The 20,970-nt window shown below is 42.1% G+C and overlaps 1 protein-coding gene across 1 annotated transcript in view; it reads left to right on the top strand.

The window, feature by feature from the left end:
* Csmd1 (CUB and Sushi multiple domains 1) overlaps nt 1-20,970 on the top strand; it is a 1,274,530-nt gene that overhangs the window by 1,060,768 nt on the left and 192,792 nt on the right. Inside the window, 1 exon segment of the mRNA XM_059244994.1 lies at nt 16,175-16,366. Within this exon segment, the coding sequence (XP_059100977.1) occupies nt 16,175-16,366 (192 nt within the window).

Below are 20,970 nucleotides of genomic sequence, written 5' to 3'. Positions count from 1 at the left end.
TCATCGCCCAAAACTGACCTTCCCTCGTGGGTTAAGTCAACTTGGGCTGTTTCTCCAATGGCTGACTAGAGCTCCCAGCTTTTGTACTCTAGGGAAAATGATGGGAGTAGCTTTACAAGATCTGACTCCGCTGGATCAATATCTTGATAGCTAGCAATAGTGGCCGAGGGCTACATGACTGGTCTCTCTAATTTACTTTATTGAAAGATAATTTAATAGCCATGTTTTCATTTAAAAGTAATTGGTTGTTTACAACAAGGGGAGCCTTTGGCCCTGCTAATTGCTGAATGGGGTAGGACTGTTTTATAGGAGAGAAACTATTAGAAACTGAAGGCTTATGAGGTGAAGATCTAGACAAAAACAGCCTGTGACGAGTGCCTCTGCAACCACTGAGCCTGTCTGCTTTTTCAGAACATTCTAGCATTTTGTAGAAAACAGACCACCCAATAGTGCATCATTAATTGTGGACAAGTCATGGTTAAGGAGAGTTGCATCATCCTTTTTAAAATATGTATCTTATTTTTTGTGTGTCTGAGAGAGAGGATATTTATGCATGCATACATGTGTGCACAAGCCTGCATAGGTCAGTAGAGGATATCATATCCTCTGGAAATGAAGTTACAGGTGGTTGTGAGCCACTATGGTTGCTGAAAAGCAAACCTTGCTTCCTTGAAAGAACAGCAAGCAGTCTTAACCTCTGAGCCTTCTGCCTAGTGTCATCTTTGATGTGCCTAGTCACACAGCCTCTGAAATATACATGCCTAACCATGTGCATTGAATGATGGAGACAATGATGCTGAAATTCTTGATCATAATTCTGTGTGGTGCTGGAGTCTTAGCTATGCTCTTTCTTAATTGGCAGTGTTTATGGCAAGTGAGAGGTGAGAAATGATTCGCCCACACTCCTCCTACTCTTGGTTCCATCTTTATTACCCAATGGTTCCCAATCTTGTCACACAACCTGCAAGTCTTTCCCAGTATATCCCTGTCAACCAGGCTACTAAACAGCCTCCTTCAAAACCTTGATGCTGAGGGCTTTCTTCCCTTTTGGGACATTCTCTCCACTTGTGTTACTGTCTACAGATATCCCTGCCTTACCCACTCCATTTTGATCATTCACAGGGTCCCTTCTCTCCCCTGCCCTGGATATATGCATATCATATCATATGAGGAGTTGCTCAGAGACACCTGCTCTTCTCTGTCATAAAGTCATTGGCTTCTTCACCAAGCTTCAACAAAGATACACAAGAGGTGTAGCTACAGTCATGTCTGCTTTTTCAACCTGTAGGATGCTAATTAAATAACTTCATTTTGACATCTGCAGCTGTCTCAAAAAGAACATAACTCTCACTGGAGACTGTTTGTGCCAAAGGTCTAAATTTCCAACAAGGTTAAGAGGCTGGTCTCTATTACACAACTACCTTCTACTGATCTCTACCAAAAAGAGCATCAGCTCCTGGCACTGAGTCTGATCACACTGAGTTCAGTTTAAGAAAAGCTTTTTTTATTCCTCAGAGAGCAAATCAACCCAAGTCAATCCTACTTGGGGCAGCCTCCATGTTGCCAGTTATGGTACACTGCAAGTCCACCTCTGTCTAGAAGAAATTCTGAGTCTGCTATGTGGCCTCAGAGTGGTGAGCTCAGGTTCTCTCTCTTTAGTCTATCCTCACTCACATTCCATGCCCTGTTTCCTGGCTTTTCAGCTTGCATTGTACCTTCCATGGAATCCATTGTTCCTCCATCACCCAGCCATTTCTCACTCCTGCTGGGGTGCTCACTTCTAAGTTGCAAATAACAACCACTCCTTTGAGGAAACTTAAGAGCAGTGGGAGACTGCTTCCTGGTAGTTGATCCATCCATCCTTCTACTCAAAGAATATTGACCTAGCACCTAGACACCTGTGTTTACCACCTGCCTCCTGCCTGACCCCTGATGAAATTTTGTCTTCACTTTTTCATCCAATTCCTCTTCTTGAGCTAGGTTCTGCTCATTTCTTACTTTTCAGCTATTGGTTCTGGTGACACTATGCATCTTCTAAGTGGTTGTTTTATGTCTGTTCTAATATTCACAGTTCTTAGAGAGCTCTGATCACCGAAGAATCCCCTTAATGAGATGTATGTGGAATTGCATCTTAAAGGGTTTGAAGACATTTTTCCCAGACAATTCAGATGGTTAAAAAATCACTGAGGATACAAGCCTGAGTGATGATTTGGCAGCAATACAACATTATTAAAGAGACCATGAAACATTCACATATTAGCAATTCCATCACTACTTGCAAAGAAAATAGAATATGTGCATATATAATGCATATGCGTGTATATACAACTGAGTAGCATGTACAGTATACATATAACTATGAACATAATACAACTCACACTTACTGTGAACTCTGTGAGAGCAGAGGAATCTCAGATGTAGATGCATACCCCTCATAGTTATGTAGTTTTCAGACAGACTGGGCAGAATGAGCCTACTCTTAGTGGCTGGGCATGGCTCCATTTGCCGCAGTTCTGTAACCTCAAGTATGTGTACCAGATTCCATTAGCATCTGTCTCCTAGTTAATTAGGCTAAATAGAAGTTAACACTCTTTTTACTGCTGCACAGTTTTAGTGAGCCTGCCCACAAAGGTGAGGACACAAAGGCACTTTGATGTGTTTCCTCCAAACACTGGATAGTGATTATTTATTCTTGGTTCTGGAGGCACACCGACTCCAGGGAAGCATTATGTGATAAACGATTCAGTCCGCGGTTCTCAAATTAGATTTTCCCCTCTCTTTGGCCTCCTGCTTCACAACACTCAATTCAAACAGACAACAGAGCGATTCTCCTGACGCCTGCTTGGCAGGACAACCACAATCCTGCAGTTCTGACTGAGAAGCAGGAGGAGCAGTAAATGCCTGAATACCATGTTGCAGTGCCAGGGTGACTGGGCGGGCAGATATTTGCATGCTGCTTATAGCTGAGGCAATGGACCTCCTGACATCAGGAACCAAGCACCTGTTACCAGTGACACACAGGCAGACTACAGGATGCTTAATGGAGGCATTTAATGATTTCCCCACCTCTAGTCCGCCTCTTTCAATAAAAGCATTGCAAGTGCTAGCAGCAACTAGAAAGCCAAGAATCAATTTAACTACTGTCAGAGATGTGAACAAATGTTTTCAAGAGGGACTTTGCAGGATAAGAGTTAACATTTCCAATTGTTTTTATTTTATTTGTTATAAGGAAATTAAATCTAAGTAAGTGAACAAAGGACCTTGTAGCTCATGAATATGGAAATTTGTAATTTGTGGACATTTAAAAGTTTTAATATTAGCATTTCTATTGGATATGCAGCATTTTGAAATAAGCTTAAATAGCATACAGTTTTTCAAACACCAAAGAGCAAGGGTATTTGGCTTTTAAAAGTTCTTTATTTTTGATATGATGAAATGAAAATTTCTAATTAATTTTTGTTTCTGCATATTTATAGCTGCCTTTTTGTGAGAAGTTTGCTTGAGTTCATAAAGCATAATGATTCTCGCCTATGAACATGTCGTAGAGAAACCCACTTTAAGAAGAAATCAACTGTTAATCTCATGTGCCCAGTGTTTGACGTGATCTAATTTGAACAGTCACATAGTATCCTATGTAGAAGCGATGGCTGTATTTATTTGTAAGAATAGAAAGATAATGACTTACATATGTCGCTCCCTAGACTCTACATTGGCTTCCCAGAGCTTATTGTAAGTCTCAGGTTTAAGTAAATAAAGAGCTAAAGTTACAATGTATAAAAGATGGCATTACAATGTCACTATGGGAAATTGCAAGGATAGTTACAAAAGTTAAGTGACAGAAGTAACAGCTGAATGCCAAAGTAAAAGCAAGTGTGTGTCAGGGTGGGGGTGGAGGTACAACCTAGCTTAACAGCTGTATCAGCAACCTTCTGGAATACTTTATTCTCATTTAATAATCTTGAAAGCTTTTCCTGGGATTCCTACTGGGTTCTTGTCTTTAATGAAACCCGTGTGACTGTACTATGAAATCAAAGTGGTTGATTTATTTCTTGAAGTCTTTTCAGATGTAAATCTCGATATACACATCTGTATGGTAGGAATACCACAAGGCGTATTTTCATAGCCAGGAAGCACACAGCAACAGGCGAGATCATAAGTGCAAATTTACAGGGGCAGAGCATTGTTCAGCAGTCAAGGGGACCTTTGCTGCTGTTATGGAGGACCAGAGTGTGGTTCCCAGCACCCATGTCGGGAGGCAAGCAGCATTCTGTAACTCTAGTTCTAGAAGACCCAACCCCCTCCTCTGGCCTCCCTGGACACCCACCCATGCCCACATACCCATGTACTCCCATACACATATATGCACAAATACACACACACATACACTTCCATACACACACACACACACACACACACACACACACACACACACAACCACAACCCCACCACACACACATACATACCCATACCCACCCACCTCCTTACACACATAGATACATAAAAATAAAAATAAATCTTAGGAAAAAGAAAGAAGAGGAGAATTTACCATGGGGGAATATCAGCCTAAAGGACTGGTGAGGATATGTCCTAAGCCTGTTTAGCGCTACTGGTGCCGGTGTCCCGGTTCCTGTCTACACAGGTATCTTAACACTTGTCTCTCCTCTCACAAGCTAAACCCTTTCGTGTTCTAGGATGTTGTATACATCTGTCTGGGGAGTCCTTGTCCTTTTACTTATACACTTTGTCTTTCTTCCGGCTTACAGCACCAGCCTCCTGGGTAATAGGAACTGTGTTAACTGGAATGGGCTGTTTGTGTGGTTTGATGTTCGTTAAATGCTCATTATCCAAAGAAAGCAGCCACCGTGACCTGCGGTGGATGCTGCTATCAGCGCGTTTGTGCCTCTTCAAATTTGTCAACAGTTACAGGAATTTTACAACATGAAATTGCCAGTGCATCTGCCACAAAAGAACATTCAGAAATGCATGATGTGTGTGACAAGTTCTGGAAACTTTGAGTTTTGAAATTAAATATGTATGTGCACATGATTTCCTGTAATGAAAACAATATTAGATGAGGCAAAGCATGTATTCACTGTGCACAGCCAGCCCAGGCTCACTGAGCAGACACACACACACACACACACACACACACACACACACACACACACACACACACAGAGAGAGAGAGAGAGAGAGAGAGAGAGAGAGAGAGAGAGAGAGAGAGAGAACAAACTGTGTACTGACTGCACAGCCATGCAGGTCCCATCATGTGGCATATGTGGCTTTCTAAATGTTTTATTCTGAGGTAGTTTAAGCCTCTATGGTGGTTTAAGGAATGTTTCCTTTGTGTGGGGATCCACACAGTGTTGTTTTCAGACTTACCCAGACATACACCAAGGTCATGAGCAGGCAGATCATCTCTATCTCAATTAGGGTCCCCCAGGTAGGCATTTAATCTGCTCCCAAGACCCATCAGCTCCCTCCCATCTCCTAACCCCAGTCAACCAGCCATCAGCTCTTTTGTCATTTTGATTATTTCAGCATGTTGGAGAAGGATCAAGTAGCATCCAAACCTAGGGATGACTTTATTTGCTGTGTAACTCTGCAGAGCTGACCATGGTGTCTTAATAGTCAGCAGCTGATTGCTTTGTAACACTTGATGCAGGGGATGTAACAGTTTGCATCATCATATTTTAATTACGCACAGTGAAGAACCTGTGGCTTATTTTCTGTTCTGGAGTCTCCTGTGACCTTGGCCATTTCTCTAACAACCAAGAGTCTTCTCTGGAGTGAGCCTAGTGTCTGCATTGATCAGAGGAGGGTGTCAGATTTCCTCGGAACTAGAGTTACAGACAGTTATGAGCTATTCTATAGGTGTTGGGAACCAAACCTTGGTCCCCTGCAATAGTTGCCAGTGCTCTTAATGACTGAGACCTCTCTCTAGTACCACTGTTTTTATTTAAATCAGTTTTTATTTCATGCTTATCCACGGTTAAGTTGTACTGGTTGTATATATGCTGGTTATCGTCAGAATTAATTGTTCACGTTTAATCACATAAACAGTCCATCTTTGCTTGGCAGTGCATTGTTTTGTTGTTGTAGTGGTCTCAAGCTTGCTGTGGTGGCTATTCAGTAATGATAATGGGACACGTAATCAACACCCCATTCAATCTGCATGTTCTGAGTCCTGAAGTGTGTGAGCCCCTCAGCTGAGTGCCTGGTTTATCCTCCAGCAAGATGAAAGCTCTCCTTACTCTAATTTCTGTCATAGAACCAAGACAAGTGGGGAATGAGAGCTGTTTCCCTATGGGCATAGGTCACACTTGGATGAATGTGGGAGGTGGAAAGGAGACAGTCATGGACAACAGTCAGGATATGGGGAGGTGGAGCCACGGACAGAGATGCTAAGGTGGTCAGTGAACAATGTGTTCACCCTGGTGATAAATTACAGAATTCCCAGTCTGCTTTGGGACTCAGTACTGGCATGCCCTGGTCCTTTGCAGTGGCTCTTTCTGACACCCCTGCCTCTGTTCTCTGACAACCAAGAGTCTTCTCTGGAGGAATCTGTTTCAGTGTGGGGCTCACACTCTCCCAGGGAGTTTGGCTGTGATCTGCATGCCCAGGATTGATAGGGCAAGTGTGGGTCCTAGGGACACACAGCTCCTCTGTGAGTGCTGTCACTAGTGAAGGCTGATCATGCACCCATCTCCACTATGACACTCAGCCTAGGCCCTGACCTTTTAAATCTCTAATTTCACACTTCCTGTGTGTGTACTCAACCCTTATTTCCCAAAGAACAATCACTTGCTCTTTCATCCTATGAGATCCTGATGCTCAGTTCCTCAGCCAGAGGAGGGAAGGGACTGAATCCCTACTGCCCATGTGTCCACCCAGGATCAGCACCTTGTACTCAAGGATGCTGGATTTCCCCATGAGGTACCAACCTCTTCCAGGCCAGAGGTGACCCAGATATAACTTCCCATGTAAATCCTTGGGTCCACAAGCTGCAAATTCATCTCCATCTCCACAAGCTGCACCTCCATCTCCAAAAATCAAATACTTTTATGCTTTTGTAGACCTTTAGCCTTTTATGAAAGGCTGGTCTCCATGGAAACATAAGCTGGTGCTTCCCCTAGAGACATGGGTAGGACCTGACCTACATCTGTATACCAAAAAGGACAACTCTGATGTTGCATCAGTCCCAAGGCTGAATCAACCTGACACATGCAGAAAGAAGGAGCCTGTCATGATACAGGATAGGAATGTGCATAGAAGCATATGACTAGGAGCATGTACACACATACACACATGCACATATATATATATACACTCATATGCACATATATGCACACACATACATACATATATGGATACATACTTATACACACATATATGCTCATACATGCACACATATACCTATATACTTAAATGTATATATATGCAAATAAACATGTACACATCCTTGTATATACTCACACAGGCACATATATACAAATACAAATACATGAGTATGTGCAAACCAACATATATGCGTACGCACATATGCATATACACATAAATACGTATATGCACACTTCCACATATATCTATGTGCACACATGTATATATACACATGCACACATATACATATGTACATATATGCACACATAAATGCACTCACACATATGACCACACAGGTATACATACATATACAAGTACCTGTGTAGATGTGAGCACACACATGCACATACGCATGAATGCACACACATACATATGTACACACACATATACATGTGTACACATAGGAAGAAGAGTATTTTCTTCCATGCACTTTGCTCATGACCCCATGTTGTAAGCTGCACACTCTCAGCCCATTCCTAATACAGTGGCCATCTCACTTAGGAGAGACAAAATTCCTACTTAGAGTTCAGGTTGGAAACTGAGTTTTGTCTGTGTATGTTTCTGGATGTGGCGGGTATTGACACTGCTTTATGTCCATGCAGATGTCAGAGTATCCTATCTCCTTAGTGTACTGCACACGGGGGTTTTCAGTAACCCAGACACATCAAGTAGACTTTCTCCTCCATGCCTCAGCAGCCTCTGGCTGAATTGGTTCCTCCACCCGCCTGAGATACCATAGTCTGTGGGTGCTTGAGCCCCTGACACAGCATGATGTAGTACCTGAAATAACTGTGTACACTCTCATGTGCCCTTTATACCTTCCCTAGATACATACAGTACCCAATGCAATGAGATATTTGTAAACAGCCATCACACTGTGCTGTTTAGGAAGAAATGGCAGGGGAAACATGTCTGTCCATATCCAACATAGACACAATGTTCAGGTTCATGGATACAAAAACCATGAACATAGAGGGCCACCTAGTCTATGGATTTAGACAGCAAATACATTTTAAATGATGGTGTAACATCATGGATGGAGAACGTCATTTATTTAACAGACTGTAGCTTAAATTCTTAATATCTCTTCTGGTCAAACAAGAAAATTACTTTTATATAATTAAGAATTATATTCCACAAAGTCCCCCAGTAAGACCACCTAGTTGGAGACTAACATCACTGTAGCTTCTTGTTGTGGGAGAGTCTATATGTCATTGCTATAAATCATCAACAAAATGTCAGATGTGCTGCCAGCACTTAGTATTTATTTGTGAAGTCATTGCTCACATGCATGGGTTCTGGATTCTGCAGAGCAGCTAGTGGAGTGTCCTTTTTTACATAGAAAACAGTCAGGGAAGGTTCTCTATAACTTGAGCATTCTAGGGATCCTGGCAAATCAGGAACCTGAACATCAGTCAGCTCAGGAAGCCTCCCTTCCCAATGAGACTGTTGGGGGATGGGTACCACCGAAAGCATCACTTCCTTTTTGATGGTGAGGAGATTGAAAATTGAGAGACTCCCAAGTCCCATCTGGCCCAAAACTATTTAAAAGGACACTGAGTGAAAGATGTGTCAGAGCACGTACAGGATCAGAATACTGAAGAGGAGTAAGAATGCCATCATTGGCAACTGGGCTGTGACCCTGAGATACAGAAGCAATTCCTGCCCAGTACATCTCTGGTTGGAGGCTTTCAGACTTATAAGGAACAAAGTTTATGGCCTTTCCCAGGGAACATCTATCTTCAATTCAAAATTAAAGGAGAAGAAAATGAAGTTTGTTTGAAAAATGCAACTCACATATTCCCTCCGGCATTAAAAAAAGAAATCATTTCCTTCCTCTTTCTTCAAGTGTTCTTATTGTTGTTGTTGTTTTTCTAATCAAATCTCTATAACCCTAGGAACCTTTTATTTTTATTTTACAATTCCAAAAGAGTTGAGAGTCCATTTCTTTTTTGTTTGTTTGTCTGTCTGCTTTTAAATCTCTTTTTATTTATACTTTATGTCTTTCACATCATGCATCTGGATCCCATTCATTTCCTGTCCCTGTGTATGCAACCTCTGCCCTTACAGAACCCCAAACCCCTACCCCCAGTGAAATTTAAGAGAAAAAGGAAAAAAGAAAAGAAAAAGAGGCAGGGCAAATCTTGTCAAGGAAGCTGTAGTATGACATAGTGAGTCACGCAGTAAACCCTTTTGTCCATATATCTTTACTTGCAAGTGTTCATTGCAAAGAGTCATTAGTCTGGGTCAAGCCTCTGGTTTCTGCTACACTATCGATGCTGGGCCCTCACTGGATCTCCTCTTGGTTATCCTGTTATTGTCCTATGTTGTGGAGATCCTGCAGCTTTGGGTCTGCAGAACCAGTCCCTTCACATGCTCCAGCAGATCACAGATGAGGTAGATACTGGGATACTAACCTATAACCCTGGTTCTGGGCAGGGGTAGTTGCAGGGCTGGTTAGCCCACCAGTTCGCCTTTGTCCTCACCACCAGGGTGAGCTCTCCTGCATTGCCCTGGTGAGTTTACCCCTTGTAGTGATGAGCAAGGGATGGGGCTAGTTCTCCTGCTTTCAGGTCCTCAGGGTCAGATCTCCCACACCTACACCTTCAGGGCCAGCTCTACTGTGTTGCTTGAGTATGACATAGGGGCCATTCTTCCAAGTGCTGCAGCAGGAAAGAGGTAGGGCTAGCTTTCCTGCTTTTATGACCTCTGGGCCAGCTCCCTCTCTGCTTCAGGTGTTGATGGGAGTAGGGGAGGGGGCATCTCTCTCCCACCCAGCCCATGCCACCACATGATGGGTGGATAATGGGGACAGTGTTTTCATGCTCACAATGTCAGGCTGGGTCACCTATATCTCCGCCAATGGGGTTGGCTCTAATGTGTTGCCCTGACAAGGTGCAGGGCCTGCTCTCCCGAGTGCTGCAGCTGATGAGGGGCAGGGACAACTCTTCTACCCCTCTGACCTCAGTGTCAGCTCTCCCATCTGCCTCAGATGTGTGGTGCTGATGTGTGAGGGTAGGGAGGGCATCTCTCCTCGCCCCCTGTGCTACTACATGACATATGAGTAATGGGAACAGCTCTCCCATGCTGACAATTTTGGGGCTGGCTCACTCACACCTTGGCCAACACCATTGGCTCTATGACGCTGCCCAGGTAAGGTGCAGGGCCTGCTCTCCCAAGTGGGAGTCCTTTTCAATTTGACTAAGCCTCAGTGGTGGGTTGGCTGGTAATCTCGAATAATCCTTGAAGGTGTGCGTACAGTAGGAATATCCTCTTGGACACAATTGTTGCTATCATATTATAACTCACTATGAAGCTGGAAGTGTTGAAAACTATTTGGATCCAGTATTTCAGTTTATTGTGTAACACAGACATTATGATTTTCTAAGTCCTCAGTTGTTAATGATCATTGTTATTGCAGAAACTCTAAGGCAAAATTTGGTTTAGAAGTGAAAAGGATACCTTAAAGGATGTGTCAAACCTCTTACTATTAAAGGACATTCAAGGGTCAGTGTGAGCCAGTATTTCACACATGTATCCTCTGTGGGTCTTTATTTTGGAAGAATTTTTATAGGATTGGGGTAGGGGGATATGTGCTGTGGTTCTGTTTATTTAGAATATGTTGATTTTGACAGTGATGAAAGTGTCTTACTGTAGGACAGTGCTGAGCTGAGTCCTGCAGAGACATTTGGCTGGGGGGGTGGGGGGAGGGGTCTCTCAGAGGAAACCTTAACAGAGAGTGTTTGCTCATCTTATTTGACCAGATTCTTTCAGTGTTTAGGAAGTGTTATTGTCACCTTGATACAACCTGGAGTCACCTGAAAAAGAAAACTTCAACTGAGAAGTTGCCCATATCAACTACCCTGTGTGGCCAGGTCTGTGAGAGAATGTCTTGACTAATGATTGATATGGGAGGGCCCAGCCCTCTGGACAAAACTATCCCTAGGCAGGTAGCCCTGAACTGTGTAAGAAATAGAGCTGAGCATGAGCCAGAAGATGAACTAGTAGACAGCATTGTATTGCTTGACTTCCTACTTTGAGTTCCTTCAATGATGATCTGTGACCTGGAAGTGTAAACTGAAATAATTATTTCTTCTAAGTTGATTTGGATTAGAGAGCTTATCACAGGAACAGACAACAAGCTAGAACAGAATTGGTACCAGGAGAAGTAGAGTATAAAGATGTCTTTTTGTGGAGGATTGTGGAGGCATTTGGAACTTGGGGCTGAAAAAGCCAGTGAATATGCCAAGCTTAATGAACTAGTATTATTGAATCTTGGAAGACAATATTGAGAATAGCACAGACTGTGAAGGCCTGGTTCTTGAAGTTTCAGGGGTACATGAATATGGTATTGAGATTTTTAATGTGGTGTTTTAGTTTAAGAATCCTGGTCATCTAAGGCTAAAGATTATGCTGTGGTTCACAAGAGACCAGCATCACTGGGGTAAAATATCTTTTGGCAAGTCATTCCTCAGACTCTGCACACAGAAGCTCTGGTTCAGGTATAGGAAAGTTGAATCTCAAGACGATAGTTGAACTTGGCAGTATGTAAGAGTCACCTATCTGGTACTACTTTTGACAGCATGAGAGACACAGGGTTGGCAGGGACAATGAGGAAGGCTGAGCTCAGGTACTGTGTGGCATAGTTGGAGTCCATGAAGAGGAGCTAGGAGCCCATTGGTAACCATGTAGCCCCAGTTGCAGCAGAGAACCCAGGATTGAAGGGATCATGGGGAAAAGCTGAGGCTTGATATCATATAGCAGAGTTAGAACCCTTAAAGAGAGATGAGTATCCCACTGGTAAAGTTGCAACCTGAGTTGCCATGGAAACCTCAGGATATTGGATATGCCAGGGCCATAAGACACTGACAAAGACAGCAGCAGGTATGGAGTAAAGGCAACCTGGTCCTATGAGACAAGCTGTGCATGCTGCAGATGGCAGAGTTGTAGATCTGAGTATGCTAAAGCTTTTGGAGCCCAGAAGATCATGAGTGAGACCATGATGCTAGACTTGGTACTATTTGTACTGCTAGATCTTGGTTTTACTTTGATATGACTCTTTTTATGCCCCAGCTTTCCCCTTTTGGAATAAGAAAATGTGTAACTTAAATTTTTACATGAGCCTATAGATAAGAGATTTTGGATTTTTAAAAAATACAATCAGAGGAGAATGGGAAGCTTGTGATATAGCTAATGTATCAGGAAACTAAGGGTACAGTGCTTGCTGAGCAAGCACAAGGACCTGAGTTCAGTCCATACCACCTCTTCAAAAAGATGAGTGTAATGCTGGGTGCCCATAACCCCAGCAGCTAGAAATGGGGCTAAGATGATCCCAGTCAGTGGACTACAAGTTTAGTGAGAAATACTTTCTCAAAATATATCATGGAAAGTGAACTCTGGCCTCTACAATCACACATGAGGGCACAAACACTCTCATGCACATTAACTTGCACAGGCACACACACACACACACATGAGAGAGAGAGAGAGAGAGAGAGAGAGAGAGAGAGAGAGAGAGAGCTATATAAGTGAGAAGGATAATCTAACTATGGTGGTTTGAATAGGAATGCCCCCCACACTCACACATAGACTTGTATTTCAATGTTTGGTCTAGTGGGAGTGTCACTGTTTGAAGGTGTGACCTTATTGGAGTAGATGTGGCCTTGTTAGAGGAAATGTGCCACTGTGAAGGTGGACTTTGAGGTCTCCTATGCTCAAGCTAGGCCTAGGGTGACAGTCTTCTGCTGCTGTCTGTGGATCAAGATGTAGAACTCTCAACTCCTTCTCTAGCATCATGTTTTCCTGTGTGCTGCCATGCTTCTCACCATGATGATAATGGACTAAACCACTGAAACTGTAAACCAGCCCAAATTAAATGTTTTCCTTTATAAGAGTTGCCATGGTCATGACATCTCCTCAAAGCAACAAAACCCTAACTAAGACACTATACATCATGCCCACACATGACCCTCAGAAGTCTAACACTAAGAAAAGGGAGAGAGAAAGATGCAGAGAGTTGGTATGAGCCTGTGTGCAGAATTTCCACCAGCATATAGCACTGAGCCTCCTGGGCACTTACTACTGGAAGGCAGAAATTCATGGTGATCCACCAGGACAGCAAGGAATTATAGAAAAACATTCAGGAAAGTCATTACTGGAGTGTAGGCAAGGGTTGGGGAGGGTGGTCACAGCTGCAGGATGATCCCATTGGTGTGTGCATAATGGCAGGAGCTGTTTCATTATGCTATTCTTGACGTGCTGGAGATGCCCATGAGTCTGTAATTCAATATGCAATGAAACCCTGGGAGAGAATGAAAGTGAGGAGGTACAACAGCTAGCTGCTGCCCTCCCCTGGCTCTAAGAAGAAGCAGGACCAGCCAGGGGGCCAGTTCGCTCAGTGCCTCTTCTCCCTCCTCATCTAATCACTTGGTTATTAGCCTTGCTTTCACTGAGTAGTTAGTAGAGATCAGTGCATGAGACCATTAGGCTCTAATTGCCTCCCACCGAGCAGGCCTGTCATTCGACATAGCCCCGACCCACCATGGGGTCCTTGATGTTGACTCTAGCGCTCCCCTCCACTTCTGTCTCTTGGGGCTCTTGGCTGTGACTGCACAGTGACACACATTCCGTCTCCTGTTCACCAGTGCTCCTCCGTCAGCTTAGAAACCCTTCAACCACACAGGTCTTGTTTTTTATTTTTATTTTTATATATTTGAGACAAGGTCTCCTGTATCTCAGGCTAGCCTCATCACCTCAAACTCACCATGAAGCCAAGGATAACCTTAGAGTTAGCCCTCTAGCCTTTCTTTACCTGCAGAGTGCTGGGATTGGGAGCATGAGCCATCATTCTAGGTTTATGTGGTGCCGAGGATGGAACACATGGATGGCTTCATGCATGTTAGGCAAGTACTCACTAACTTAGTTACATTCCTCAGCTCCACTCGCCTTTTAAAATGGTATTTTCTAATTTTTTATTTAAGTGAATTTAAGTAGTCATGCATAAATATAATAATATGTATCACACACGTATAAATGCATATGACACACTATCTTTAGGTATATGTATATACAAAAGACTGTTACAGAATTCACTAGTCAAATGCACAAAGGCTGCTCATTAACTCCACAAACCTTTGGATGGCAGGGAAAATGTACATACCTGTTCCTTGTTCCCCTTGTGTCCTGAATGGAATGTCAACATACCCTAGCCACTCATGTCAATGGTAACCTTCCATTGTTCTAGGCAGAAGCGGGAAAGGAAGAATCAAAGGACTTAAAGGAATTTTAAGCTTTGAATCTTTGGTGTATCTCCTAATTTTAAGTATGGCACAGAGCCCACGGCTGCTGTAGAAATGGGACACAGTCACTCTTTCCTTGGGCTATCAAATTCCACGGGATGATAGGGTCCAGAACCCTAGAGTGAGTTTGGGCTCTTGGGCATTCCTCTTCCCTGGGTTGGGTAGGAAGGCAGCTGCCCACATGACATGATTTCAAGAGTGTGCTTTTGTGATGGCTAGCAGGAACAGGATGCCCTGCCTAGTGTTTCCACAACCGCTAGGTATGAGCAGTGCAGCTGCAAACAACTCATTGAAATCCTTTTACTTAGTCATTTCCCTCCCCTCCCCTCTCTTCTCTTTCTTCTTTTGTGTGTGTGTGTGTGTGTGTGTGTGTGTGTGTGTGTGTGTGTGTGTTCTTAAATTCATAAGTACAACCTGCTTAGTCTGTTTAATGTTCTTTGTAAGAATATGTTTTCAGGGCTGGCCACTTAGTATTGGATAACTAATTTTTTTGAGATATGCCTTCTTTCTGAACCCAAGGAGACCTTTTGGCCTAGAGTGGGTGACCAGCAAGCATCCTCCGGCCTTTACCTCCCCAGGACTGGGGTTACTGTTGAGTGCCACTACATACCTTGGATTTTACATGGGTGCTAGGGATTCAGAAGTGGGACCTCATGCCGGGACAGGCAGCACCTGACCCTCTGTCCAGCCTCCTTTCCTTTTCTCATTCTTTCTTTCCTTTTCTTTCTTTCTTCTTTATTCCTGCATTCACTCATTCCTTTATTTTTCTTCACTCTCTCTCCATTTCCCTCTTTTTTCTCCCTTCTGCTCTTTTCCTCCCTTCTCCTCTCTCTCTCTCCCTCTCTCTCTGTCTCTCTCTCTCTCTATCTCTCTCTGTCTCTCTCTCTTTTTCTCTTTCTCTTCCAATAACATGTTTTCCAGTGTTTTATAAAGACTAAGTGACTAAATTATAAGTTTTTTATTTTAAAAAAATTGGAAGTATAATTGATCATTTTTCCTGGACAGTAGTAGCCTGTGCATCCCTGGTGCCTCTGATAAGGTTGATGTCTGGCTCACTCTCCCAGTCACTGTGAAGGGTCACATCAGGGAAAACTTCCAATTGCATTTTAAAACCATAGTTTGGCTTAAAACCATAGTTCTTTCATTAAATCATTTAACTTGAGATATGTGATGTTATTAATCATTGTTAAGGGGCAGACTAGAAGAGAATTGTGTGTATAATGTGTACTAAGTAATATGGTAAAGTTGATAGTTAGAATTTCTTCAGTGGCCAAACTTCAATACGATTTTGCTAGGATTTATTCAACATGAGCTTGGAAGCAAAGCACATGCCATTGAACCCTCCCCCAAGGAAGTCTCCTTTTCTTATGCTCCCTGAAAACATTGGGTGCACTATACCCATGCTGAGCATTTCATCCTAGAGGCAGCAGCCACCCCAGCATGTGTGGACACCTGGTTCTCAGTCACCTGACCAGCTGTTGTTTGCTCCTCTGCAGCATCCATCGCATCCACCTGCAATGACCCTGGAATGCCTCAGAATGGTACCCGCTATGGTGACAGCCGGGAACCTGGAGATACCATCACCTTCCAGTGTGACCCTGGATACCAGCTCCAAGGACAAGCCAAGATCACCTGTGTGCAGCTGAACAGTCGCTTCTTCTGGCAGCCAGACCCTCCATCGTGCATAGGTACTGGGCCTGGGAAATGGAAATGTCATGCTTGGAAATGAAAGCAGCCTACCCTTCGAATTGGCTTGCTAATGTTTTGTTTCTTCAGGAGGACATTTCAGGAGCTTTTTAAATGGCCTTGGGCTCTCTGAGACAATCCTGAGTTTTTATTGCAAACCTTTATTTTATTAGATGATCTAAAGGATGTTATTTCCTTAATGTACAGTAATTGACATTTATCTAACATTTCTTGTCCTTAAGAGTTCTTATGTAAATATATATCAACCAAACCAGTGTGACTTAAAATTTTATGTGGCTCAAAATTTATAAGCCCACCACTGCTGGCCTTGTTTGTAATATAAAACAGACCTTCAAGCAAAACCTACTACTGAAAAGCTCTTTATCCTTTAGGAAGTATGTTTTTCATACTTTTTATCCTTTCAGAAGTATGTTTTTCATATCCTTTCGTTTATAATATCTGTACATTTAGAATCCCAAAAAGTAGAAATTATACTGCCTTTGGGGAAAATGAAAATAGAGAATAAATTGTATATAACATTAATTAAAATTCCCTGTCCAACTTATTAATGTAGCAATAAACGGCTTTGCCGGCTTTCATCTTAATAGACATCTGAGATGATCATTTGCAAATATGATTTTCGGGAAATAGATTTTCATATAACATCTAGGAATCACGTAAATTGCCTTTCATTCTGTTAAATATTTTTAACATAAAATACCTATTTAGAATATTCAGTCGTAATTCCAAAATGGAAATTTAACTAAACATTATATTTTTTCATGAACTAATTTAGTTTAGTTGGTACTTCTAGATATTCTGCTTGAAAACATAAAAAAAATTAAGTTGATCTGTGACAGAAGGCTGTGGCAGGGACGTGAGGGGCTCCCTGGTTGCCTTGAAGACCGATGAGATTCAAGGGCTGTGTTCATTGGCACCAGGTCTGGAAGAGAGCCCTCCATGTTTAGCAGGCTTCTCTGTAACTTTGTATCCCTCCTCCCCTGTGAACACCCTCAGTCTTTCATCGCTCACCCTGTTAATAGGAGGCTCCTGACACTTTGGATATTTTTCAAAATAGAAAAATGCAGCTGTCATTGTAAAAAAAAAAATTTAACATTGTGAAGGACCCTGAAAATGGAGCTTCTTCTTCTGCCTTTTATGTCTCAGCTGCGATGTATGTATCTATGTTGTATGAATGTCCGTATTGTGTTGTATGTGTATTATGTGTGCATTTTTGTGTGTTGTATATGCATTTCTGTGCCTGTATTTTTATGTGTCCATGTGTTTGTTGTATATTTTATTCATTGTTACATATATATGTATATATGTATGTATGTGTGTCTGTCTATGTTGTTTAAATGATTTAATTTTCTTCCATTTTATAATTTAATCTCATGAAGGAAAATTTTGAAAAGCAGTTTCAAGTTAATCTTTTAAAGGCAATTTATCCTTTCTATATTCAAGGGGTAATTGTAAAATTTGACCACTCTCCTTGGTACTCTGTACCTTTGACATAATCATCTCTCAGTTACCTAATTTTTAGTAAGAACTGAAAAACCCAGAGCTCAGCAGAAAGCACTCATTGTCCTTCTGGTCCTCGAGCAGCACTTCCAAGGACACATGGAAATCATTGGCAGCAATTGAAGAGTCAGGTGTTTGAGAGACTAGACCTGCCTACCTATATAGATGTCAGCGACAGAAAGACAGATGCTATCTCTTCATTACTGTGACTTTCACTTCTCACAAGTGAGGGTTGTGTCCCCTGCAGCACATTTCCAGAATGATGTCTCAGCTGACTGTGGAGTAGCTCCCCTATAAATCCTTTACTCAACAGGCAGTGCTTAAAAAAAAAAAAAAAAAAAAAAAAAAAAAAAAAAAAAAACTTTTTTCTTATTTGGAGATAATGCATGTTTGTTGCAAATGTTTTATAAGCTGTGGCAATGCAAGAAGTGAAAAGAGGTGTTGTCTTTTCACCTGGAGGTATTTGCTATTAACATAAACATACATCAATAAAATTCATAAACATATGTATAGATTTTGCTTTAAAATAATTTTAGATATGTACTGCCCAAATGCTAACTTGGCAGTACAAGGTATTTTGGGTGCTATTTTTTTTTTGTTTTCCACCAGAGTTTTAGTGACCGTGGGGTGTCTCTGAGCACAGGTCCTCTCTCATGACTTCAGTGACAACATCCATTATCTCATCAGTGTAGCCCGCCAGTGCTGGACCCATTATTTCTGTACAAGTGCACAGTGAAGTTCTCTCTTATGAAGTCAATCATGATAAAACAGCCCTTGTAAAACATCCATAATTGTAAAGGAAGGATGTCTTTCTTCAGACTTACCTCTCTAAGACTCTCCATTCCCCCCTACTCCCCCCAAAAATCTATTTCCACAAACTCCACTTGCCATTAGCCATGTTTGTTTCACAAATCACAACTTAGGATGGTTCTTAACCGTGTTGTATGGGCAGAAAGTGGTGCATTATTCTTGTTTTAATTCACATTTCAGATTAGACATAGGTCTGAACCTTAACTTTCCATTTGATTCCTGGTTGTGTGATTTGTTTTTTGTCTGCTCATTGTTGCTGGTGGTTTTTGTTTTGTTTTGTTTGCAGACTGACAGCTACCTCCCTATCCCCTTCCCTCATCCTCAATGTGCTGTGCCCTCTTTGTGCATACAAGCTCCATTTCTGTTCAAGCTTTCCTAACATGCCACCAGTTCCTGTGACACATCTAACAAACATACATTTCCTGGGATTTGCTGTTAACTTCCTCAGGATCTACTTTATTATCCCTCTTCTTTTCCTTTCTGAAAGCCCCCTGAAAACGGAACTTTTCTTTTGGGCTTTTATAGCTCAGCTATGGTGTGTGTATATGTGTCTGTGCGTCTGTTATATGTGCATCTCTGTGTCAATCTTTGTATGTATGTCTTTATATGAGTTTTGTGTGTGTTTGGGGTGTTATATGTATATGCATGAGTGTTGTGTGTGTAAATATATGTATAATGTGTGTTATGTGCGCATGGGAGAATACACATGCATGTGCAATTGTGCTCACTCATGAATGTTTGTGCATGTGAAGCCCAGAAATCAATGTCAGGTGTCTTCTTTAATCATGTTAGTTTTTGAGAGTCTCTCTGAGCCCAGAGTTCACCAATTTGGCTAGACAGGTTGAATAGCAAACCCCAGAAATCCACCCATCTCCACCTTCCCACACCATCTCTGGGGTTAAGTTGTTTATGGCCATGATCAGCTTTATACATTAGTACCGGGGAAGCAAACTTGTGTTCTCATCCTTGTACACTGTATTCATGAGCTTTCTCTTCAGCAATATAGCTGAGTCCTAAGGAATGAGGCCTCCAGACACTGAATTTTCATAATTGGAATAGTATGTTCTGCCCCTCAAAACCTTCCAGTTTTGCTTTGTTTAGTCTTTTTTCCCCTAGGGTCCAAATTCTACAGAGCTCTAAAAAGTGTCAATTTATCCATGATCTGCATACGCTATTAGATGGCCAGAGCTGGCCCCAACCTGCAGGATGACTATTTAAAGACTAAGTCGTCCCTCACTGAATGGTGTGAGTTCTCCAGTGTTTTATGCAGAAATTCTGGTTGTCTGAGTAGAGTGGAATGCTGCTCGTAAGCTGTTTGGCATGGGAGCAGACCTGTGTAGATAGGATTCTGGTACAGATGGAACTGAGCATGCTTTGTGGAGCCAGTCCAGGTGGAGTTGCTAGAGTCTCTGAACTGCGTCTTCTAAACTCTAATTCTACCTAAAAGCTTTTATGAGCTCTCTAATTAAAGCCTAATGAAGCCCAAATGAAGGATTCCAGAACTAGAGGAGAATGTTGCTACTTAACATCACATTCAGCATTAACACCCTCATTTGGTAGAGCTCCTGGGACCAGCAGGAAGGACCAGATTACCCTGTGTTTCCTTTAAGTCAATATTTGAATCATACTCTGAACAGTGCCCCGAATCTGTCACTTTTCATCTCCCAGGTCCTATGTAGAACAGAATCTTCCCGGCTTTCAGGCACCTCTACCTCTACACCTCTACACCTCCATGTCAGTATGGCCTCCCTATCAGACTTGGCTTCCTATCCCAGATGCTGTATGTATCCATTATGAGTGTTGTGGGAAAGACTCTCAATATGAGGGCAATGAAGGGACCACACGATGATGACCACATCATTAGTAAGATGGAACTGCATAGCAGCAGATATAACACTTCATATTCTGTCCACACATCTCACGTAACTTCAGTGTACTCAGGTGATATTCAGAGTTTGCATTGATCAAACTGGGTTTATTGCAAAACATGATGATTTCATTGTGTTTCTTGTTTTGAAAAATTGGGTTTTCAGGAATGTTAATTGACTGTTTAATGACCTAGCCATTACTGAAAACTGTGGACTTTATTCTTCTACCTTCTTTAACTTTATTTACGTAAAGCACATCTTTATTTGTGGAGGGGGAAAAGAGATGACCAATACAGATATTTTATTGTTTATTTATTTATTCCTAAATATGCATATATATATATGTATATTGTCAATGATAGGAAATGTCTATAATTTAGTAGGAATGCTTTGGCTTAATTAGAGTG

The sequence above is a fragment of the Peromyscus eremicus genome, chromosome 17 (assembly GCF_949786415.1).
Source record: "Peromyscus eremicus chromosome 17, PerEre_H2_v1, whole genome shotgun sequence".
NCBI classification, from domain to species: Eukaryota; Metazoa; Chordata; class Mammalia; order Rodentia; family Cricetidae; genus Peromyscus; species Peromyscus eremicus.
The sequence above is the reverse complement of the archived record's forward strand: the minus strand, read 5'-3'. Positions and strand labels throughout refer to the sequence as shown.